Here is a 25,832-nt window from a genome sequence, read left to right on the forward strand (position 1 = left end):
ATGAGGAAGACATAGAAGACTTTGACCAGGGTGATACTACATTTGAAGACTCTTACAAGGAAGTGGAGAAATTCACAGAAGAACCCAAGGGAGTAGAACTTACAGAACCACCAGAAACACCTATCCCAAGGCCATTACCGCCTAATACAAGCTTCAAGTGGGTACAATCCTTAACCTATAACTTTACTTATTCACTTGTATATGGTTTGCTTGAAACAGATGGCCAGCTTAGAGCTCTTTGCGGCTTTAAGAGTAAGAGGGAAATGGCTCGTACTCAGAGTTGGTGCACAAGGTTCAATAAGGTTTCACGCTTCACCTCGAAGTACATGGATTGGTATCATGCTCAATTGCATGGATCATGGAGAACGTTTGGTCACCATGGTGAGATTCTACTTTTTAAACCGCTCGGATGGAAACATATAGATCAAGATGGAGGCGGATTTAATAGCAAAGCTTGGGATCCTGGAATCTATTCTGACATTTGTCACCCCGGGAGCCTGAAAATTTGTCTGAAGCTGCTCAGAAGCTTTACATGCCTAGTTTGGGACCCCGGAGGCTATTGGCATTCCAAGCACTGGTAGAAATTTCTGGATGAATTTAAACACAAGCCACCATAACAGGAAGCCCTTCCAATGTCCAACTTAAGGACTTTAACTAAAAGTGCTAGGTGGGAGACAACCCACCATGGTATGATCGTTCCTTTTGCAATTTTAATTTTTTTCGTTTTGTTTGTTTTTGAATTTTATTTTATTTAAACCTGGAATCACGCATAGCATTCACATTAAGCATTGCATCCTGCATTCAGTTTTAAAAAAAAGGGATGCACGACGTGACCGCATGCCCCATGTGATCGCGTCATACTGCTAATACACTATTCACGCGACTGCGTCATCCACGCGGCCGCGTGCCTTAGAGACCGGCGTCAAAAATCCAACGTTCAGAGAGTTAGGCTGGAATCGTGCGGCCCTTGTGCGTTTTGCACAAATTGGCCCACGCGATCGCATGCCCCATGCGGTCGCGTCACTTGCACAAAACCAATCCCACGCGACCGCATGAGCGACGCGATCGCGTCGCATGGATTGCACAACACCCTAGGACGAGACAGAGAGTTGCACTGAAACGGTGCTGGAGTCGTGCGTTTAGCACAATATCCAGCGACGCGATTGCGCGACCCATGCGATCGCGTCATCCACTCTCCTACCCCTCTCACGCGATCGCGCAACCTACACGATCGCGTCACCCCCATTTTCACCCCCACCACGCGACCGCGTCCCCCACGCGATCGCGTGGATTTGAAAATATAACCCCCCCAGCCACGCGAACCCTATCAGTCGTGCAGCCCCCCAACCCTCTACTCCCTCTCTTCCTCCTATTCTCTCAACCACCACCCAGCCACCATTGCCGCCGCCTCGACCACCACCCAGTCGCCGCCGCCGCCACCGACCCCCTTCCTCCCTCCCCTTCTTTCTTTCTCCTTCTTCCTCTTTCTCCCTCCTTCTCCGCCACTGCCCACCTCACACCGCTGCACCCAACCCAGCCACACCCCCTCCGCCACCCACAAGCAACCCCCCTCCCTTCCTCTATCAATTACCCTAAACCCTATCCCCATTACCCCCTTCTCCACTGCCCCCCTCAGCCGCCACCACGCCGCCGTATCCCTCCACCGCGCCAGACGCTGCCGCAGCCACCACCCAGCCGCTTTCTTACCCCGTTCTACTCCTCACGCCTACCAGGTTCCGATGAACGCCGCCTTCCTATCCTTCGCAGTTATTTTACAATTTTTTCTGTTTCTGTTCATAATTAGGATAGATAGATATGCATGCTGTAGTGGATTTTTAGGTTGTTAGGTAGCTTAGGCTGTGGTTAGTGGATCTAGGTCTGTTTACTTGCACTGTTCATGCTTCTGTTTTATCAACACTGCAATTCTGCTGTTTCTGTGACCTTGTTCATATGCTGTGATTTCCTGTATTTGCTGCTTGTTACTCTGAATTTTCATGTTTCTATTAATTATAGATAACTGCAGCATGTTTTTAATTCATATGAACTGCCTTGTTTGCTGTTTATTTTCTGGGACAATCCAATTTTAGCCGGAATGCTGCCCAAATTTTTTGTGAATTATTTTCATTCATGTTTTGGTTTGGCAATCTAAACTCTGTTGTCCTCTGCCTTACCCAAACCACTTCATGAATGCTATGGCAGAATTTCTTATCCTCTTTGATTTCCTGGTTTGTAAACTGCATCTGTGATATTCTGATTCCAATTCTTGCTTTCTTTATATCTCTTTGAATCAACATCACCCTGTTTTCCTTGTTAGGTTTTGAGTTATTTTTAGTCATAATTGTGAATCCTTGTTATATGGAATATTTTCTTTATTCCACTTACCTTAACCCACATTTTACTAACTCACTAATTTTAATTTAATAACTTCTTTTTCAAATTCTAACCATACTAACCTTTTCAAAATCTCTTTTATGATTTTTTTTTTACTTTCCTCTAGTTTTCTAACCATGGCATAATGACAATTTTTCTATTTAACTTGAATTCTGATACATTTTGGTTTGTCAATTCTTCCTTTCCAAATTTTAACCTACTAAACAATCCTTAATGCACATTTACTTGACTCATTTACCTCATTCTAATTCTCCCTTGCCGCTTTGAGTTTTCTTTATTTAAATTACCTATTTGCTTCCCTATTTTTATCCATCTCCTGGTTTCCCATTTTTCAGGATGTCTGCCTCACAGAGGAAAGGAAAAGGCAAGGCTACTGGCAAGCGCAAGAGAGGAGATTCCTCCCAGTCCATCATCGCTCTCATGCATGATTCCTCATGGCGGGAGAAGAACTTTACACAGCAGGAAAAAGCTGACCAGCTGCTCCCTGCAACTGATCCAATAAAATTTGCAAACCGGTACTGTGAGCTGAAGTACCCGGCTTTTGGAAACTCCAGGAATCTATACCTGGAGAGAACTCTGAAAATTCCAGAAGCACTCCAGCAGTACACCACTGAGCAAATCAAGCAAAGGGTCTGGTTCTTTCTGGAGAGAACACGGACAGAGGTCAACGCATCTTGGGTCCGGGAATTCTACTGCAACTACTACCTCACCACCCTAGATACCGTAAACCTGAGAGGAAAACAAATTCTGGTCACTGAGGAGGCCATAGAGGACATTCTCCAGCTCCCAGCCAAGTCCGATCAACCTGATGGTTATTCAAAGGCTGAGGAGGACATGCGCCTGATGCAGTTTGATTGGGATGCTATAATGGCACGGATAGCTCTCGATCCGACTGTTCCTTGGGAGATGGGTCAGGACACCACCATGCCTAGAGGGATCAAGAGGGCGTACTTAAATGATGAGGCTCGGTTATGGCACCAGATCTTGAGCAATTATGTCATGCCGAGTACTCATGAGACGGAGATCCCAGCTGCTATGATCACCCTCCTATGGTGTGTGCTGGAGGGTAAGGACCTTTATCTACCACGCTTTATCCGGCATTATATGGCTAGGGTCCACGTCCGAGGCACCCTCCCTTTTCCGTACCTGGTTACACAGCTAGGCCGTCGAGCTGACGTGCCATGGGAGGATGCCGATAAGAGACCACCAGCGGCAGACTGCAGGAAGATCATTCCTCACAGCAGGAACTTCCTAGCCTTGGGCTACAGACCACCACCCTTCACTGCTACTGATGAGACAGTCCCACCGTCTGCTGGACCCTCTTCATCCACAGCTGCCACTGCTGCCCCTGCTGCTACCACTGCACCTCCACCTGCCTCTGAGCCCGTATACCGTCTCGTGCACCGCCTATTCCGACAGCTTGATCAGATAGAGCGCCGTAACCGGCGCCGGTATGAGAGATTGGAGCGTCGCAGCCAGCGACGCTATTCGTATCTGAAGCTGATGATCCGAGAGGGTGGTGACATTCCCTCTGAGCCCGACACACCATCTGAGCCATCAGAGGCGGAGGAGGATGAGCACGAGGAGGAGACTCATTTCCAGGAGGAGACCCATCAGCGGACAGCCACAGAGCAGGCTGTCTCGCATCAGGAGGTTACGCATCAGATAGAGGCTGCAGATCCGGAGATCCCGATCCAGTCAGCACTGCCTCTACAGCAGCTAGACCCTCAGCCCACCACCACCACAGAGCCTCCAGCTACCATCCCTACCAATGATGACACCCTTTCACCCCCGGCCTGACTGAGCATCAGGGACGATGCTTCATTTTAAGTGTGGGGAGGTCGCCATCTCTGGCGTTTTATTTTGGTGAACTACTACATCTCTTTTTTCTTTTATTTTGGATATTTTTCTGTATTTTTCTTTTTTTTTGAGTACTGATACATTGCTGCTTTTATGTATTTTTACTCTATTTTTGCATTTTTGCATTTTTAGTTCATATTTTTAGTTATTTAGTTTAGTTTGCAATTCTGACTTATTAGTGGATTAATTAGTATAGTTTACCCTTTTTAGCGTAAGATAGCATAGTTAAATTGAAAAATATAAAAAGGAAGTAAGCTAGGAAATTGAACATAACAGATTTAAATCCATAAACCTTGTATATATAGCATTACATCATATAGTTAAGTTGACAACATTTCATCAAGGAGGAACATTAAAACTTTAAAGGCTACCCTAAATAATTTTTTTTATGAGAATAATGGGAATTTTTAACTAAACCTGCATAACATATATGAATGATATATGATGCTTGAGTTAGAGAACACACAGCCTGTGAGTATTGAACTTAATTGTATGGTTGCATTCAAACCATAATTTCATTCCTGTGTGTTTCGCTTCTTTTTATTCTGATGTTCTTTACTTTGCTTTAATCTATACGTCCAATTATAGAATATAGATACATGCCAAAAGAATGATTAAGGCCATTATTTGATTTTAGCTCACTTACCCCAAAATAACCTACCTTTCACATCACCCTTGTTAGCCCCCTTAAGCCTTTAAAATCCCTTTTATTTTATTTAGCCACACTACTAGCCTTAAGCAGAAATGCAAAATAAAATCCCAAGTTGAATCCTTGGTTAGCTTAAGATAGAAAATTATGAATAGATTAAAATGTGGGAAACCTATTGGGAACATGGATGATAGAAACAAAAGGTTGAAAAGTTGAAAGAAATAAAATAATTCAAAAAATTTGGGAAGCATGCTCATGAGAAATCAAAGTGATCAATTACCATGTGCATTAAAAAAAAGTTATTTTTCAGCATTTGATAAAAGGGAATACAAAAGAATTCCCTAATGCAAAATAAAAGCAATGCACATGGGATAAAAACAAAAATTGAAACATGAGCATGTGACAACAAGTGGGATAATATGGGAAAATTGGTAAAGAAGCTTATTCTACTAAATATGTATGTTAGGTGAGATCTTAGTCTAATTAAGGATTCACTTAGCCTTATACATATATCCTTACCTTTACCTTGGCCCCATTACAACCTTAATTAAAGACCTCATGACTTTTGGTATGACTGTACTCTATAATTGTTGATTGGTTAGATGAAGAACAAAGTTATAGAAAGTAAAAATAAAAAGAAAAGTGGAGTGAATAAACCCAATAAACACTGAGTGACTAGAGGGTAAACACAAAATCCAGTGAGGGTTCAATAACTCATCAACATATATCTGTGCTTAATTTACTAATTGTTTTGCAAGTTTGTACAATATTTTTATTTCCCATCTCATTTACTAAAATGCTTTATTATTTAAGGGTTGGCTATATATATATATATATATATATATATATATATATGACTCCTTGAGGATGTAAATTAATTTGACTACATGTAAGCTTTATATATGAGTGGATAAATTAGAATTGCATGACTCATTTAGGTAGATGCATTTAGAATAGGTTACATTGCATAACATTCCACTCCTTTAACCTTACCTTGTTCTTTACCTTGGATTTAGCATGAGGACATTATATTGTTTAAGTGTGGGGAGGTTGATAAACCCATATTTTATGATATATTTTGTGCTTAATTTGAGTGTTTTATTCAATCCTTCACCCACTTATTCATATTAATTCCATGGTTTTACTTTCACTTCCTTATTATGTGATGTATGTGAAAAACATGTTTCCTATGCTTTAATATTAATTATTTTTAATTACCTTTATTTCCATTCGATGCCGTGATTAGTGTGTTGAGTAGTTTCAAATCTTCTAAGGTAGGAATGACTTAAAGGATGGAAAGGAAACATACAAAAATGGAAGAAAAGCACAAAACGGAGCCTCTGAAGAAACTGGCATCCACGCGATCGCATGGACGAAGCGATCGCGCGCCAAGCGCGAATCAGTAGCGACGCGGCCGCATGACTGACGCGACCGCGTGCCTTAAGCAGAACGCACATCACGCGGTCGCATGACTGACGCGACCGCGTGGCAAAGAAATGCTCTGAATGACGCGACTGCGTGACCCACGCAGACGCGTGACAGAGGCCACGCACCAGAAATTGCAGAAAACGCTCATAGCGAATTCTGAAGCCCTTTTTGGCCCAAATCCAAGTCCAGAAGGCATAGACCAGAGGTTACAAAGTGGGGGAACGCATCCATTCAGAGGGAGCTGGCCAATTGTCACTTTCCATGATTTAGATTTAGTTTGAGAGAGGTTCTCTCCTCTCTCTCTTAGGATTAGGATTAGGATTTAGGACTTCTCTTAGTTTGTAAGAGTGACTCTCGATCCAGGTTTAATATTTACTTTAATGCTTTTATTCGTACCTATAAATGTTGCCAACTCACTACAAGAAAAACACCCATTCAGGTACACTTGAAAAGTGTAGCTAAAAGTGAAAAAAAATGATGCCTTAGGCTACGGCTACGCTTTTTGGGCTACAACTACGCTTCTTGGGGTGATTCCTATTCGGCCGTTGCCTATTCTCAAAGGCTCCGCTTTTCTGCACCAAGGGCTACGCTTTTGACGTTTGGGAATAGGCTACGCTTTTCAAGTGATGCTGTTCAGGACCAAAGGCTACGCTTTTCAACTTTCATTCTTCCAAAATAGGCTACGCTTTTCAACGCTACTGCATCACTTATAAAGCGTAACCCCATTATATACCATAGCTACTTTTTATAAGCGTAGCCTTAGGTCCCTCTTTTTTTTTTTTGGTATACTATAGCTACTGTATATAAGTGTAGCCTTAGGTCTCTTTTTTTTTCCTCTATACTATAGCTACTATATATAATTTTCTAATAATTATTAATACAACATAATAATTAATAATATGATTACATGTATAATAATTTTGTATTTTTATTTAAATAAGTTGAATATTATAAAATAAAAACAAATACATAATTATACTAAATAATTTCTTTAAATAATAAAAATCTCAGTGCAGGACTTATGTAGCAAAAGGCATCCAAGCTTTTCAAATATGACAAAGGTTGCACTCCCTGAGGAATCAATAACTTTCACCTTAATTCTATACCTGTTTTTTATAATATATACAAATGAAATAATCAACATAAATAAACCTCATACCAACACTATAACTTCAAAGAAAACAAATCAACATGCTTTGAAGACTTTTCACAATAGTATGACCCAAGCTTCAGAACAACTTCAGTGCCACATCTATATTGAGCAACAAACCAATCAAGTCCACCAATCACTCCCATAATTGTACCATACACAGCATAATCACCATCCTAAAAGAAAAGTAACAATAAAAAGGGCATTAGTATTTTAATTTGGACTTGAATGATGAACATAAAAAGAAAGTGAAAAATAATAAAAAATGACTAACTTCTTTACATTCCTTCAATTCTCCAATTGTCTTCCGAGGTGTAATCTCGAGAAAATCTTCCGCAAGTGAGTAATAGTGATCACGTTTTTTAGCACTATTTGATTTCAAAGATCATATAAAGAAAGCAAAATTTTAGATATTATGTAAAGGAATATAGCAATACTATAGTATAACCATGAAGCTTTCAAAAAAAGGTTGAACCTCGTATTAACGTTGGAAAGGGGTTTCTGACTAATCAGAAATCTATCAAAGTTTTGTTTATGCTTAACGGTGCTATCAACCTGTTGCAACAATTCGGCACAACAAAAGGGAAATAGAAAATTTAGTTAGCAAAGACAGTAAACTTCAAGATTAAAAGAAACAGAGGAGTGGCGGCAAAGACAGCAGATGCTGGTGGTGTTGGGTGAGCAGTTAGAAGATGATGGCAACAGAAAAATCACGCAGTATAGAAATCATAGTAACAACCTAAATAGAAAATCATAGTTAAAAAAATATGGAAAAAGAAAAATAACAAGAACATGAATCAACTAATAGAATCAACCAACAGAATAGAATCACAGTAGTAACAAGTTAACTACAATAATTAAAAAAGAAAACTCAAGTAATAACAACATAAATTAGAGATGGATAGCACTCGATATAAGCAGAAAGACAGCAAATCAGAAATCTATGAGAATTTGCAGGCTGTGTTTATAGAAATGGATAACACTCAAGATATATAAGCATAAACCTTCAAACCTTGTCCCAATTGAAACTATTTGTGCTGACTTAACTTAGAATTTTAGGAACATGAAGCACAAATCAAAACACATGAAATTAGTTAACAGATAGAGTGAAGAGGAGGTACCTATCACAAATTTGAACCTATTCCATCATGGATGCCATTCTTTGCTGATCAGCTTCTAGAAGTGATTCAAAACCAGCTAACATGCTCTTATCCATGATTCAACCAGGGATTTTGGAGAAGAAACTCAAACCCAAGGAACGAAATTGAAACCAGTTAACTAATAATAATATAGGATGAAACTAAAGACCAAAAAGAAATAGAAAGCAAACAAAACTTAACTAAAGATGAAGCAGAATTTTGTGCAGAAGATGAAGCCTACTAGTTCTTTTGGAAATTTGTGCAGCTTCCTCTGAATTCATGTTTCCCTTGCAAGCTGCATCTGAATCACAAATATCAAATCAAAGATTAGGATTAATTTCTATGCAAACCATGACAAGATGCTATCAATTTTTGTAACCAGTAAGAGAATTATTGCCTGATGATAATTGACTTTGGAACATGCATTGGTTCCCTTGAGTTCTAGGTGGATTATCTTGGAGCATTCAAGTTTTTGAATCCTTAATAGAACCTGAAACAAGAAGAGGAATCAATCACTTTAGATATTAAATAACTAACAGCATGTAATTCATAAGGGTGAACTCACTTTAGCATGTAATTCATAAGCCACGTCATCATCTCTATCTTTAGATATTAAATAACTAACAACATAAAAAACTAGTCTCTCGTACAAGGTAGCTTGTCCCTGTCACAACTCACAACTGAACTCTTATTATGTATGAAAAATTAAAATTTGGAGTAAGCAATGCAAATTAAATTAGCCAGTAAGAATAGTAGTAAATAAATGTGGAAGCAATGTGATGCATTCGCATATTTGCTATTTTAACTAGTTAGTTTAGTTAAATTTAGTTCAATTTCGTTCATTATTACTAAAATAAACAAGCAATTTTGTGAGTTTTTCTCCATGCATCCATGAACCAAGAACTAAGTAAAATTTGGCATAATTCATGCAAATGACTCAAGGAGTTTATATATAAGTTGATGTGAATGATTCCCTTGAAAATTATTGCATAAGATGGCAAGATTTTGAAGAAGTTTCTTTGGTTTATAATAGGTGAAGCAAAGAGCCCTGGAGCAAGAAGGCAATGGAGCAAGAAGCCTTGAGAATACATCAAGCTTGGCAAGGAGGTAGAGGACTTGCACGTTGCCAACTTGGGTTACTACTAGTGTGTTTGGTGATAACGCCAGCAGCCCTGGAGAGTGATTCTGGGAAGGGTTGCACGTTGCCAACTTGCACTACTACTTGAGTGCTTGGCAACAACGCCAAGAAGCAAAACTTGGCAAGAACGATGAAGACTCAAGCATGTTGCCAACTTGGAGAAAGGGTGTGTGTTTGATGGTAACGCAGCAAGCAAATCTGGGGAGCAAGTCAGAAGTTCATGCACGTTGCCAACGCCAGAGTCCAAAGGCGTGTTTAGAGGCAACACTGCAAGCAAGGCCTTGGAGAGAAGCAATTTCAAAGCCTCGAGCATGTTGCCAACCTAGAGATGGGGGGTGTGTTTGAGGACAACGTCAAGACTTGGCCCAGGAAGGGGAGATGCACGTTGCCAACGCCAGGAACAAGAGGCGTGTTCCAAAGCAACGCAGCAAGCCTTGGATCTCCACCCATCGAGCACGTTGCCAATGCCAGCCTCCATTGGCATGCTACAAGGTAATGCTGAGCTAGAAGATTTTGTCCAGCTAGAGAATGAAGAGCACATTGCCAACGCCAAGATACATAGGCGTGCTCATTGGCAACGCATCATACAAGCAAGCTAGGCAACCTTGAGAATGAAGAGCACGTTTCTAACTTGGATGATGATTCTTCAATTCAGGCACGTTGCCAACGTTGGAAAGCATGGGCGTGTTCCAAGGCAATGCCAAGCAAGGAAGCAGCCCTGGAGAAGCCAGCACGTTGCCAACTTGGAAGAAAGGGGGCGTGTTAAGCAACAACTCCAGCGAACATGGCAGCCTGACCTTACCTTCTTCAAGGAAGCATAACTTGAGCTACAAATCTCCAAAGGAAGTGATTCCAGTGGCATTGGAAAGTAGACATAAAGAGATTTCCAACCATATATCATAGTATGGAGTTAGCATTCATTTGAAGCTTCAAAAGCTGGCTTCATTTGGAGCCTCAGAAAGGAGCACGTTGCCAACGTGGGTTCATTGGCGTGTTCATTGGCAACGCAGCAAACTTGGAGCTAGGAAGCAACCATGAGCACGTTGCTAACTTGGAGTTATAAGGGCGTGTTCATCAACAACGCTAGCAGCTAGGCAACCTTGGAATGAAACAACCCACGTTGGCAACTTGAAAGAACAAAGGAGTGTTTGCCAAAAACGCTGGTGAGCTGGACAGCCTGACCTTACCTCCTTCAATGGAGTATATCCTGAGCTACAAAGCTCCAAATGAGGTGATTCCAACGGCATTTGAAAGTAGATATCTAGAGCTTTCCAATGATATATCATGGTATGGGTTTGACATTAGTTTGAAGCTTCAAAATTGGGCCTCATTTGGAACCTCAGAAACTAAACACGTTGGCAACTTGGAATCCAAGTTGGCAACGCCCTTGCTAAAATTTGGCTCCATGGGAGGTATAACCCACGTTGCCAACTTGGGTAAGGTGAAGGCGTGTTTGCTAGCAATTCCTGCGAAGCTTAGCAGCCTTAGAAGGTAACCCACGTTGCCAACTTGAGAATGTGAAGGCGTGTTTGTCAAAAACGCCGACAAACCTGGCAGCCTGACCTTGTCATCTTCAATGGAGCATAACTTGAGCTACGGAGATCCAATTGATATGCTTCCAGTTTCATTGGAAAGATGACATTCAGAGCTTTCCAACCATATATAATAGTCTATATTGGAGCATGGAATGGAAGCTCAAATCAGAGTCATATTTAGACCCAAAAACAAGAACATGAAGTTGGAATTCAAGGAGGCATGAATGAGCCTTGGAGGGAAGCAACGAGCACGTTGCCAACGTGCCAACAAGGAGGCATGTTTGAGGACAACGCCAGCCTCATGTTTCAGCCTTGGGAGGTTTGGCACGTTGCCAACTTGGAAGAGAGGGGCGTGTTCAGCAACAACTTCAACAAACTTGGCAGCCTGACCTTACCTTCTTTGAGGAAGCATAACTTGAGCTAGAAAAATCCAATTGAGATGATTCCAAATGCATTAGAAAGAAGACACTCTGAGCTTTCCAATGATGTATGATAGTCCATATTGAAGCAAAGAATTGACACTCAAATTCTGGGCAACATTAAGCATGAAAGTAGAGTCAAGATGAAGAAAAGCATGTTGTTAGCAACAACTTGGGCTAACAACACCCAAACACCAATGCCCACTTCCAGGAAAATACTTTGCACGTTGCCAACGTGCATTAAGGCTAGCGTTATTGGCAAAAACGCCAAGCCATTGGGCCAGAAGCATTATGAATGAACTCCTCCTTCCAAGTTTAGCAATACTTCTTCCATTGAGTCATGAATTCAACAAAGAGAAAGCCCACATTGCTAGCCCAAACTAAAGATCTCTGAAGGAGTTTTAGGAGTAGTATAAATAGAGAAGAGTTTGGTACTTTGAGGAGACTTTTACTTTTGACTTTTATTTTTTTAGCAATTTTTACTCTTAGACACTTTTACTTTTAGAGTTTTTTTGGTTTCCACTTTTTCTCACCGGTTTTCTATTTTGTTTTTCTTGTAACTTTGAATTACAGTTTTAAGAACTTCTTCTTCTTCTTCATTCTTCTCTACACTTAGTTTAATTTTCATCTATTGCAATTGTTGTTGAAATTGGAGCTATGATTCACTAAACCCCACTTTCATTAGGGGGAAGAGCTCTGCTTGTTTGAATGAATTGATAACTCTTCTCCTCCTTCTTAATTCAAGTGGTTAATCCAAGAAGAAACTCTTGTTCTTCAACGATTCAATCACCATCGAGAGAGGGATTAATCTATATGAATTATGTGGTGAATTTGAGAAAGGAGTCACATAATTCAGTTTAGAGTTCATCCTTTCATGATTTCCTTGATCAATACACTTTGGTTGGTATGTGAGATGTACCTTCCTTAGTTGAGGTTTTGGAAGTTGTGTGGCTTGGATTAGAAATTGAACTTCATCTCTTCTCATGAACAATTAGATCACGAGAGTGGCAATTGGTTGTGTTGAGAGAAATTGAGTTACCAAGAGATTGGGACTCAATTACCCACAATTTGCCATGGATCTATACCCATGATTGAGAAGGAATTGATCAACATCAATTCAGGAGAATTTGCATCTCTGATCCCTAATGATCCTCTCCATCATCAATTCTCATTTCTTTTGCTCTTTAGTTGTTTGAATACCCATTACCCGATTCCCTTCTACATTCTTGCAATTCATTATTCTTGTCATTTACATTCTGTTTCTATATTTCTTGCTATTTACTCTTATGCTTTTTAAAATTCTGCAATCTTTACTTTCTTGCAATTTATCTTTAATGTCATTTAAGTTTCTTGCATTTTAAGTTTCAGTTATCTACTTTCATCTTCTTTCTCTCTTCTAGTTCTTTAAATTCCTTCCCATTTAAATTTTTGCAATTATGTTCAAAAAATCACAAATCTCATGAAATCAAAACCATGTTTGCTTGACTAAATCTACCATTTAACTAAAGTTGCTTAATCTACCAATCTCCGTGGGATCGACCTCACTCTTAGTGAGTTTTATTACTTGATACGACCCGGTATACTTGCCGGTAATTACGTGAAATTAATTTTTTTACGTATCACAATGCAAATTAAATTAGCTAGTAAGAGACGTCACTGAGGAATAGAAGCTCTCCCTTGCATTGAATCAAAACCCATCATGTCACATCATCATGATGAGTGCAAAAAAGAGATTATAATATAAATTAAATTTTGGTAGTTACATCAATAATAAGAATGGAATTAGCATTTCTTTGATAAAACATGATTTAAACCCAGCCAATGTAATTATCATTAGTACATCCATGAGACTTCTAACCATCATAATCAACAATGGAAATCTAATCATTAGTAGGATCAATTTAATCATTGGAATTTCCATCGCTGCTAATTGGAGAACACACCCCATGTTATGAGTTAAAAATTACCATTGGCTCTGGTGATTGGTTAGTAGCTCGAGACCATTTCTTCAAGAAAGCTTGAGTATTGAAGACCTGAGTGGAACTATTTTCCTGATGCCAAAATAGGAAAAAAGAAGAAAATGAACAATGAAAAGTCATACCAAAATTTTCTCATGGAAGATTGAAAACTAAATTCTTGAAACAAGAACTAGAATATTCATACTAGGAAATTCCGATAGCCACTTAAAAGTGTTGCAAAGAACTTTAAGAATATCATCCTGCACAAGAAACATGGTGACAATAAGACACAAAAAAGTTAAACAATAAATTGGACTGTCCACAAGGAACCAAAATAATAAATTGGACGGTCCACAAGGAACCTAGAAACAACATAAATTAGAACTACAATGAGCAAAGCACAAATCATTCTTGGTATAACAGGCAGGCATCAAGTTCATCTATGTGAGAAAATTTCAATATTTTATTACAAATATCAATCAGCAATGTTTAGAATAAAGTGTACCATAATATTTTCCAGGGAACTAAATTAAGAATTCATAAAAATGTTCATCAATCTAGCATCTCATTCACTTTCATATGATTTATTCAGAGACGGTGAACCTAAAAAGAATGGAAAACAATGAATAATCTACCATCGAAGGATCACCTTAACTGAAGGTCATGATCCGCTCCCCACTGCTTAGCCATAAATTTAGTATAATGCTCAGATACACTATATATTCCAGCCTTCAATTCATCAATTCCAATTACACTGGGGTATAATAACTTGATTACCTCACCACGCAAGAAGCGGTATTCTGGCTCAGGAATAGGTGGAATTTTCTCTGATGTAGTGATATGATTATAATCAAGGTCAACAACCACCTACAAGAGATTAAAAGATATCAATTAAAATAAATGAAAGCAAAACATCATTCGAAACAAATAGAATTGCCTCACATGCATGCCAACCTGTAAATTAAGAAAAGCAAACATGATTTTTTTTTTGGATCAATAATAGAGACTAGAAAAAGTATTTTATTGTGGATTTGCATTTTGATGTGTTGCACGAGCTAAAAACTCCTCAGCGTCTGAACCTTCTATACTTGAAGCAAAGATTTACACCTAATTACAAATTTACAATATATCTAATACAAAAATAGTTATGTATAATCAAGTGCACTACCAATATTCCCAAAGATTTTATTGATAAATAAACTAAACATAGCTCAACCAACTCTGAGTCTTTGATTCTGTAGAGGAGTAACACAATGTTCTAAAAATAATAGAATATAGCAAGAGCAGCACCTTGTAATGACCAAATGCCACTTCTTTAGAATAATCCATCATCAATGAAATAGAGTTCCAATAAAAGTCCATCGAATTCAACCACCATAACATAGAGCAAACTAATTTCTCATTTGAAACACCACCAGATAAAAAGAATGGAAAAATTAAAATCAAATAAAATAAACTACTCCATAAATCAATTAGTTTTTCCCTTGATAATGAAGAATAATTGGGAAACATTAAAACCAAAAACAAATTAAAAATAGAACATGATGCTTCTTAATTAAAAAACAAATAATGGCAGAACCTCCCCTAATCAGAACAAATTCAACACAACAACAACAAGGATTAGTAACAAATTCAACTCAACTCAATTATCCAGCAACAACCACATTTATGATATGTTCAGCATCAAATTCAACTTACAGCTGACAACAAATTCTACTTCTAGAATTCTAGCAACAAATTCAGCTATGATAACTATGATAACTTTCAGGCAGCAACAAAAAACCTTCAATTCTCCAAATATGATTTACAGCAGATTAACATTAGCTAAATCATAATTTCAGCAACAAACTCAACTTTGAGCAATAAATTCAAGATGTACTAATAATTTACAGCAATAAAATTGAAAGAGAAATAACAGGGCTGAAGATGAAACTCACATAGGCAGAGAGACGAAGCAAGCGTTGATGGAAGACCCGAGCCGAAGCTGAAACCCTAAACCCAGACTCAGGGCCGAGGAAGCGTTGATGGCCGAAGCAGGAAGGCAAGCTTACGAACTATGATAGAGCGCGACAGAGTTTGAGCGGCGATGACCTTGAAGCGGCGACGCGAGCTCGAGGCGGCGACGAGCTTGAGGCGGCGACGTGAGCTTGAGGCGGCGACAGAGCTTGAGGCCGTGACAAGCTTGAGGGGGCGGGCAGCGACGAGCTTGAGGGGGTGACCAAAGCTTGAGGAGCCGGCGACAGGCTTGAGGGACAGAGTGGCGAGAGAAGAGAGAGGTGAGATGGGTTCTGATTCTAGGTTAGGGTACCACGCAAAGAGGGTAAGTGAGGGAGAGAGTGTAGTATGTGATTTGGTGAAAAGGAAACAAAAAATTACTAAGTGTTTGTGAGTTGTGTTAAGTTTTTTGCACTAGATACATTAGGCATCACTTTTAAAATGCACCCAAAACTTAATAAATAGGCTACTTTCTAAACGTATCTCCTTTGATACGAAAAGTGAATTTATAGATATCAACCTACGGCTACGCTTTATAAGTAATTTCTATAATACCTAAGGCTACACTTTTTAAATGATGCCACAATTGTGTATCCTTTTCTCTTATAAAAAGGCAACACGGAGAAAAGCGTAGCCTATTCATAGAATAGGCTACGCTTTTCAAATGTAGCTTAAAAAAAGTGTGGCCGAATGGGTATTTTTCTTGTAGTGACTTGACTTATTAATCCTTCCCATGTTATTATTTGAATTAATGATTATTTGAGGTATTTCAGTTATTGATTGCTTTCTCCTTAATTTGTGTTACCATTGCTTTCTATCTAAGGACATTTTTATTCCAACAATTTTACTTTTTCCCTTTTGGTCTTGGTTAAGAAATCAGTAACTCAACATTATTAAACTCAGCATAATTGATAATCGTTATCTTGCTAATTGAACTGAACTTCAATAATCCCAACTTTTTTTTAGGAAATAAATAGGATTCGAAGGTCAAACTAATTAGTCCCTTGACTTTCCTTTACTTTAGTAAAGGTTAACTAAGTGGAATTTAGATTCAACTTTCATTATAATTGAGAGAGATAACTAAGTTGGACTTCCAATTTCTCTTACCTTGCCAGAAGTTTGCTTTACAGTATTTATTTATTTTAATTGCCATCTACTTCATTTGTCATTTAAATCACTTGCTTCTCACCTTCTAAACCCCGATTACAACCTTTATAGCCAATAATAAGAACATACTTCCCTGCAGTTCCTTGAGAAGACGACCCGAGGTTTAAATACTCGGTTAACAATTTTTAAAGGGGTTTGTTACTTGTGACAACCAAAACGTTTGTAAGAAAGGTTGATTGCTTGGTTTAGTAACTATACTTACAACGAGAGTTTATTATAACCTCTAAACCATCAATCCTCAGTTCTTCAACCATCCACGCATACGCGTGGGCCACACACACGCGTGAGTGCATGAACGTTGGTGCACCAATGTTGAGTCAAACATTGCTGGCAACACCCAGACTTCATTTTTTTTAACTAACATTTGACCCAACGTTTTTATACAAACATGGTTACCAACGTTAAGGCTAATTTCATTCCAAAATGCACTATACAAAGTATGAATGTTAGTTGCCAAATGTTCATCATCAAAGAGTTCCTCTTACTTGCTTGAATCAAGACCAAGGCCCACATCCAAGTACTTGAAGACCTAATTAAAGAAGAAAAGAAGAGTATAAATAGGGGGCTCTCTGATAGGATTGAGGAGGGTTAAGTAGTAGTAGGCTTGGGTAGTAGTAAGCTGTAGTAGGAGTAGAGGCTGGAGGATTAGAGACTCCATAGAGCTTAGTGTAGAATTTCTCTTTTGTAACCATTTTACTTTCTACACTTTCTTCTTTAAAATTGTACTGAATTCAGTTTTACTTTATGCAATTCAAATTTTCTGCACTTCTGTTCTTTTGCAATTATACATTTTTATTTTAACTTTCTTGCACTTGTTCTTAGAGCGATGACCCACTGAACCCCAATCATTAGGGGAGGAGCTCTATTATAATTCACATGTTGAGTGAATTTATTCTTCTTCTCAATCTGCTTGGGTAGCTATAGGATATCCTCTGTTTTGATTAAGATTCATTCACTCCGGAAGGGGATTTGAATATGTTGAATGCTTGCGTGAGCCTCGAAAGGGGAATCATGAGAATTAGAATTGAAGCTCTATCCTTCACAACCCTCTTGATCAACACCATTCAGGAGGAATTGAGATCTTGAGAGTTAGTGTGGCTTATGGATGGTAGACATGTACTTAACCTCTTCTCATGACAATTGGATCAAGAAATTGGGTTGTCAAGGAATTGGGATCCAATCAATTACAATCTGCCATAGATATACTCATATGATTGATAAAGGAGTTGAGACCCATTTGATTCATTGTGGATTATGATATCTCCAATCCCTGATGAATTTTTCTTTCGGTTAATAGTCTTTGACTTCATTTCAATTACTTGATTTACTGTTCTCTTTAATTTCCCTGCACCCAAAGCCCTTTACATTTGATGCAATTTACTTTTCCTGCAATTTAAGTTTCTTGCCATTTAAGTTTTCTGTCAATTTACATTCAGTAATTTACATTCCCTGGGATTTACATTCTGTTAATCAATTTTCACCAACACTTTCAATATTTCACTTAACAAGACATATCACCTCACTAAAGTTGCTTAATCCATGAATCTTCGTAGGATCGACCTCACTCTTGTGAATTTTATTACTTGATGCAACCCGGTATACTTGCCGGTTAGTTTGTGCGAATTCAATTTTTCGCCATCATGTTTTTGACGCCGTTGTCAGTGATTGATTAAGATTGACAATGATTAAGTGGGTGATGAGTCTAGATTAAGCATTTTCTTGGTTTTTGTCATTTAAGTTCTTTTGATTTTCTATTTTCTCTTCATACTTAGATGTTTGTGTTATTACCTCACTAAGAAATTCTTATCTGTGACATTAGGAGTTTCAATTTTCCTTGGTGATTGTGTTTTACAAAATTCAAATAGAGTTCACCTTATCTTTTGATCAAGCCAATTTCATGGGATATTATCCACCACCATAAAATGATTCATGTCATTATCCTCATGGTGGCTGGGAATATCACCAAGAAATAACATATTATGAGCAATCCACGCAGTGGGGATATGCTCTAGGGCCACAAAATGATTAAGCAGATTAATTACATGGGATATTGCCCACCACCACAAAATGATTCATGTCATTATCCTTATGGTGGCTGGGAATATCAACAAGGAATGTGGGTGTATGAACAATCAAGTGAAATAGGATACCTCCTACAGCCACAAAATGACTCATATTGTTATGACAACTACACAAATTGTGGCTGGGAAGGGAATTCTAATGCTCCATATTTTAACCATCCAGAGCCATCATCACTTGATTATGCCTCAGATACATTCATGCAAAATTGTCTAACCCCACCTCCCAGTTTTTCATATGAAAATTCTTCATCACTTGACTATGCCTCAACACAAAATCCCTTCCAAAACTCACAACCCACACAAACTTCCATGAACCAAAGACTCTCAAAACTTGAGTCCATGCTTGATAGATATGAAGAGAAAATAAAGAAATCTTTTACAGAACAAGAAACCTGTTTCAAAAACATGGAACTGTGTTTGAACTAGATGTTGAGTGCAAAGGAGGAATTAGAAAAGCAAGTAAAAGAGGCACTGATAACAAGTGAAAGTTCAACGAAGAAGGAGGCTCCAGAGGCATTTTAACCTATGATTTGATATCCACAGAAGCTAATTGAGGTGACAGAGGAACATGAAAATTCACCCCCAAAGGACTCAATGGAACATCATGTAGAAGAAAGGGAGGAAGTCAATAAAGGAAGTCCACACACAATTGAAGCAGAGAGCTGCATAGAGGATAGGTTAAGTGAACCACCAATTCAAGAAGATTTTGATGCAGCAGACACTCCAACCATCACATAACACTCAAGTCTTGATATCTGAGAAGTGAAGACAACCAACAAGAGCACCAAAAAGAGGATTGTGACCAATTTACAATTTAACATATCATGAAAGAAGAAGAGGTCAACCACAAGCAATCCAACCCAGATCCAGCAAGCAAGTTCAATCAAGTAATTAACAAAAGGAAGCTTGCTGGGAATAGGCCAAGACAAGGGATACTGACTTGATCTTCTTTCCCCCTGAGGTCATTCCTCTTAACAAACTGGAAGAAGAGGAAGAAAGTCATGAACAGCATGTCAAGCTAGTGACATTAAAGAAGCGCTTGTTGGGAGGCAACCCAACCAGAGGTAACTCTCTTTTCCTTTACTGTTTCAATAAGAAAGTTCAGTAGATTTCTCTATATTGCAAGCAGCTAAGTTTGGTGTTGTACAGCAAAGAAATTTAAGGGTGAATGTGTAATACTAAGTTTGGTGTTCCACCACAGATTTCATTAAGAACACATTGCACCCTCAGCAAGACTAGTTATTAGCTCCAAACAATCAGAGAAACTACTTAACAATTGTTTAGTTTCTAGTTCCTAGTTTGTTTTCTAGTTCATAGTCTATTTTCTAGTTCATAATTTTTTTTCTAGTTTATAGTTTGTTTTCTTAATAAAAAAACTTGATGTTTCTTGCATGTATTCACTCTACTGCATATAGAAGTAGGCAAGGAACTAAGTTTGGTGTTCACACACCAACTTAAGTTCAGAAAATCACAAGCATACATGCATGCTAACCATCTCTCAAGTGCTTGTGGAACAAGCAACTTCCAATAACTTTGCAGGAAGTCAATGAATCTCTTGGAGGGTAAGATGCACCATCATCCAAGGAGATAAAGAAGGATACAAAAGCTATGGATGATGATGGCAAGGAGGAAAGCTAGAAGATACTACCAAGAAGGTTGTATTGTTACTTAACCCCTGTTGCTGTGAAAAGTCTAAATTGGAAGTATAATTGTACCCCTACTGAGTAGTATCATTTTAGTTATAATTCATTTGCATTCTAGTTGCTTGTCCCTTTATTGTCATGTTGGGATGCTAGTCTAAGTGATTATGCCATGCCATCTTGCTTATGTCGTATGCTTTGTCCTCCATGCTTGAATAAAAGAAAATATTGTGAAATAGAGAAAGAGTAAAGGTCTATTTTGATGAGAGATAGAATAAGGTTATGTGGTGGTATGTGCTTGTTCATCAGCTGATTTATGAATAAAGCTAGAGATTGGCATAACTTTGAGATATGAACTTGAGTTACATTCCATGAGACTTGACAAATGAAAAAGTTCCATAATAAAAGAAAGGAAATGCAAGAGAAAGAAACAAAAAGGAATAAACAAGGCTGGGCACCAATGGCTTGAGATTTGGATATATGCCTGTGATGCTTTTGTACAAAGATAAGCTTGGATAACTAGGTCCTAAGGGGTGCTTCATCACCCGGCAACTTGGGTTAACTAACCTGGGATTGTCAGCCAAAAGTCCACCATCAAGAGCTACTTTGAGACAAAGCATTTAGTTACCCAAAGAGGTGCTGGGCATCAATGTCCAAAGAATAAAACAAGCTAAATGTCTGTGATGTGTGTGTGCTAAGGAGAGGCTTGAGAAAGTAAACCCTTAGGGGTGACTCAATGATGACAAGTCATCTTATGCTAGTTTCACAAGCATTTTTCATTTGTTTCATTAGGTTTTATGCACTTTCTTGCACAATAAATAAGCGATTGGGGGTGGAATTTCATGTTTATCTTGATTCAATCAAACATTATTAATTTTTGTACAAAATCATGAGATTTATGTAAGAATTTGGATTATTATGAATGATGCAAAACCTTAAGATTTTGGTGAGACTTTGATTGCATGTTTGATTGATTTCAGGAGGAAAAATGAAGAGAAAGAGATGCAGTGCAGAGTAACTGTAAGAACCACACTTAATTAACTGCTTAATTAGATATTTACTTGCCCAAATTAGGTTCTAAATAATTAAAGTGAGAATTAGGGGAGATTTTTGGACTCAGCGGATTTTTCTGAGTCAGAAAATGTATCTTCTGCGAAAAATCGGGAGAAACCGCGAATCCGCAGTTGAACCGGTCGAACCGGTTCAAGTCTGCCCGATACTATGTGAGAAAAATTTAAAACAGCCAAAAACCTTAGAAAAATATTAGAAGTCAAAAACTGGGCGTTAATTTTAAAGGTTTGGCCCAAAAGTGGGCCAAACGGGCTAAAAATGCTAACGGGTTGGACCGGGCCCAAGTTGGGCCCAAACCCAACACTATATAAGTCCCTTTAAGTGACCATTTCAGCTACTTAAACACCAAACTAGCAGTAGCAACGTGAAAAGAGGGAAGAGAGGTAGGGTTCCAAAAAATTCACTATTCATCATCATCTTCTTAGAGCCATATCTCACTCTCCGGAGCTCCGATTCGCGTGCCGTCAGTTGCCACGCGAAGCTCTTGTCGAGCTCTTCAATTTCATCTAAACAAAGTGGTAAGGGATTTCCAATTTTTCCTTCCATTACAGATTCTATTTTTGGCTAGGGTGGATGAATGGTTCTTGTGATTTTGATTATTTAGGTACACTATAGCACTTGATTATTATTGGGTTTGTCCCAATCATCATTGGGTAAGGTGAGCCTACTTGATCTCTTGTGGTTTTGTGTATATATGAAACTCTAGGTTGAATTATTGTAAATTATATGTGATATTAGCATGAATATTGGAGCTTGTTGGTGATTATTGATGCTTGTGGAGTTGATTGAAAGCTTGGATTGTGGCTGGAAGCTTCTTTGTGCTAAGTTGGAATTTTGGTACATATTGAGAATCGGCCAAGGTATAGTTTCGGTTTTCTCTATGTAGTATATAATATTCATGGACACTTAGGCTAGTGACCTATAGGATAAAGTTGAATTTATGTGGTTGTTGATGATGTTTGGTTGATGTTCTATGTTGAATTAATATGGTTATGATTGAGAAATAATGATATTGAGATTATGATGTATGATAAATTGGGGTGAATGACTATTGTTGTTTATGGTTTTGAAGCATGAATGAGTTTGATGATAGAAAAGTTATGTTGATGTAATGATGAATGGTGAGTGTGTTGGCGGAATGTTATTGAAAATTGTAATATGATGATATTGATGTTGAAAATGATGAGGTATGATGAGAGATTATTATAAATTGTGGTTCCCAATAGGGTAGTTTTTGGTGAAAAATGGATCTTGGAGGGACTTTAATTGGTTTGGTAGTGTTTTGGTTGATTTGAGGTGTGAAAGTTGGAAAAATTGGCAAATTGGGTTATTAGATAAAAGTTTGTTTTTGATGAACTTTGTCCTATCATAGCTTTTGCCTCAGTTTTCGAAACTGACTCAAATTTATTTAGAATTAAAGATCTTTGAAAACTTTTTACATCAATATAAAATTTGTGAAAATTGTAATTTTGTAGAGGAAGTTATGATCCTTCAAAGTTGGTGTTAAAAATCTGAAATTCTGCAATGTTGCAGAATTTTATGATTACTGATATGTGCGGGCGCACACCCTCGTGCGGACGCACACCCTGCAAATATTTTGACCTGCGCGGACGCTCACACCTGTGCGCACGCACAGGCAGGGAAATGCGTTCTGTTCGCAACGCTAGCACAGCTTGTGCACACACATATCCAAGGAAAAACTACAACTTGTGCGGACGCACACGTCGAGAAGGTCAGTCTGTTAGGGGTGCTGGCACAGGTTGTGCGAGTGCACAGATCCTTATAAAAATTGACACATGTGCATACGCATACCCCTGTGTGTACGCACGCATTTCAAAACTCTCCGAAGTGTGCGCACGCACAGACCCTTGTGCGGCCGCACACGTGATGTTTCTCAAATTTTTTTTTGTTTTCAACTATTCTACCTTCCCAACAAGGTTGTAAGCTTCTAAAACACCATTTTAAGATTTATGGGCTTAATTTTGTGTATTAGAATATGGGATGTAACTTAAGGTTGCTAGAACACGGTTTTATGATAAATTAGAAAACGGAGGCCTAGGTTTCTGGAGTGCTGAGAATGATTTGACGTTGGGTGGAGGATGAGTGATATATGAGATAAGGAATGATGAACTTTTGACATTGGAAACTGAGTTATGAATGGACAGTGGTTGAGATGAGTCGAGGACTCGGATTGAGACGATGGATCCATGTATACTGAAAATATTTTCTGAAAACCATTGAAATATTATTTTTACTGAGAATATGAGACGCTATGTGCCCGATAGGGACGGGATTGGATCCTGCCTGTCGAGGTAGCGGCGGTGGCGTAAGGGAGGTGGTTCGTCCTACTTGCGTTGAGATGTGAGGTCTGTGGCAAGAGTATCCCGCTCGCATCCCTTCGGATCTATAGGCGAGCAGGCGCCGGTACCTGGACAGTGATTCAAGCACTATATCTCGGGTGTTCCCATATGAGAAATCCGAAGGGCGACGTCTCCATGGAGATGTGTCGGGTTGGCAGTTGAACCAACAATGTGATATCACAGGCATTAGGACAGGCATTCATCATATGCATTTCCTATCTGTTTGTTTGCTTTGTCGACTTGTAATTGCATGCCTAATTGAATAACATGTCTAATTGCTTACTTGATCTACTTGCCTTGTATGCTTTTACTTGTGAATTACTTGCATTGTTATTAATTGTGTTTTCTACTGGGATTGAGGATATTCGGAAGGCGGTGGCGATGGGATCGCATGGAGGATAGGTTGGTGATGGCTGTGGGAAAGCGACGTTTGGTTAGAATAGAAATCCCTTAAGATAGATCACCCGGTTTATCTATAATAAGGTTTATATTATGCTTATTTGTTTTAGAATGCTTTAAGCTTGAATCTTGTGATGGATATGGAGCTTAGGATTGCCTTTAGCATCCCGGAGTCTTATATCCTACATCACTGGGCACTGTTACCATACTGAGAACCTCCGGTTCTTATACCATATCTTTGTTGTGCTTTTCAGATGCGGGTCGCAACCCACCTCGGTGAGTTGTTTTGGATGGTGACAGAAGCAGAAGATCCTGGACTATTTTGGAGTCTTTTTGGGTTTATCTTGTTTATACTTCTCTCTTTTGTATTTTTTCTTAGACTAGAGGCTTGTTTTATGAGAGAAAAACTTGTATAAGCTGTTTCAAACTGTCAGTTTTCTGTATAGTTCTGTATACTTGTATATGGATAGCCGGCTTAAACACCGCGAGTCGAGGCTAGTTTCCTATGATATTATATACTTATATTTTGTTGTATCTTATCTGTTTCTTGTGCCTTAAACTAGCAGCTCGTTAGTACGGTTTGCGCTTTCCAAATCCTATTTTTGAGCTATATCATTCATTGGGGTTCTAGATTATATTATTCTTTCTATATATATTATACATATGAGCTTTAGAACTGTCGTAATCTCTGGTTAACCTTTGCATTACGACGCGAGGTAGAGCTTAGGGTAATTAGGGTGTTACAGTAATGCTGCGTTCAAATAAAGAACGCTACGCTCTCTAGCGAGGCGCACGCGTACAGGACGCTTACGCATCGGGAAAGGATTTTTGAAGGCCCACGCGTACACGTGCATGACACGTACATGTGGATGTAATTGGCGCTCATTTACAAAGAGAGCGCTACGTTATCTGAATGAGCATTTTCGGAAAAATTCAAATTTGGAATTGAAGTTTTGTAACCGACGCGCATGCGTACAAGACGCGCACGCATTGAGGAAGAATCTGGAGGGAAGCACGCGAACGCGTGGGTGGCGCTGAAGCCTGGAGTTGAGATTTTGATACCCACGCACACGCGCGAGGGACGCGCACGTGTGGGCAGCGCTCATGGTGTGAACGTAGCGCTCGTTTAAAGAACACTATCAAGGATGCGCACGCGTGGATGCTATGCGCAAGCATGATGGAAGCTGAAGATGGCAGTGACGTACACGGGTATATGACGCGTACGCATCGATGTGCAAAAATGCAAAAAGATGCATGGGCGTGAAGCACGCGTACGCATGAAGAGCACTCAGTGAGCAAGGAAGCGCACCCGTGGGAGACATGTACGCGTCGGTGAATGAACGCTGTGCTCTTTTTTAGAATGCTACGTTCCCCTAGAAGCTGCAACCAAGTACCTTTTCTGACCCACTGCATCAAAGGCCAAAAAGCCCACTCCAAATACTTGATGACTGA

General features: G+C 39.0%; 1 protein-coding gene across 1 annotated transcript in view; it reads right to left on the reverse strand.

Moving 5' to 3' along the window:
* Positions 1-7,319: 7,319 nt before the first annotated feature.
* The window catches only part of LOC110272186 (uncharacterized), a 62,020-nt gene continuing 43,507 nt past the window's right edge, over positions 7,320-25,832 (reverse strand). The window contains exons 3-9 of the mRNA XM_088487010.1: positions 14,445-14,534; positions 13,859-13,927; positions 13,677-13,760; positions 7,954-8,033; positions 7,753-7,846; positions 7,500-7,654; positions 7,320-7,434 (exon numbers count right to left, since the gene is read on the reverse strand). Of these exons, the coding sequence (XP_088343136.1) occupies positions 7,320-7,434; positions 7,500-7,654; positions 7,753-7,846; positions 7,954-8,033; positions 13,677-13,760; positions 13,859-13,927; positions 14,445-14,534 (687 nt within the window). The remainder of the gene's footprint in view (positions 7,435-7,499; positions 7,655-7,752; positions 7,847-7,953; positions 8,034-13,676; positions 13,761-13,858; positions 13,928-14,444; positions 14,535-25,832) is intronic.

The sequence above is a fragment of the Arachis ipaensis genome, chromosome B5, assembly GCF_059453495.1.
Source record: "Arachis ipaensis isolate K30076 ecotype BB chromosome B5, ASM5945349v1, whole genome shotgun sequence".
Classification (NCBI taxonomy): Eukaryota; Viridiplantae; Streptophyta; class Magnoliopsida; order Fabales; family Fabaceae; genus Arachis; species Arachis ipaensis.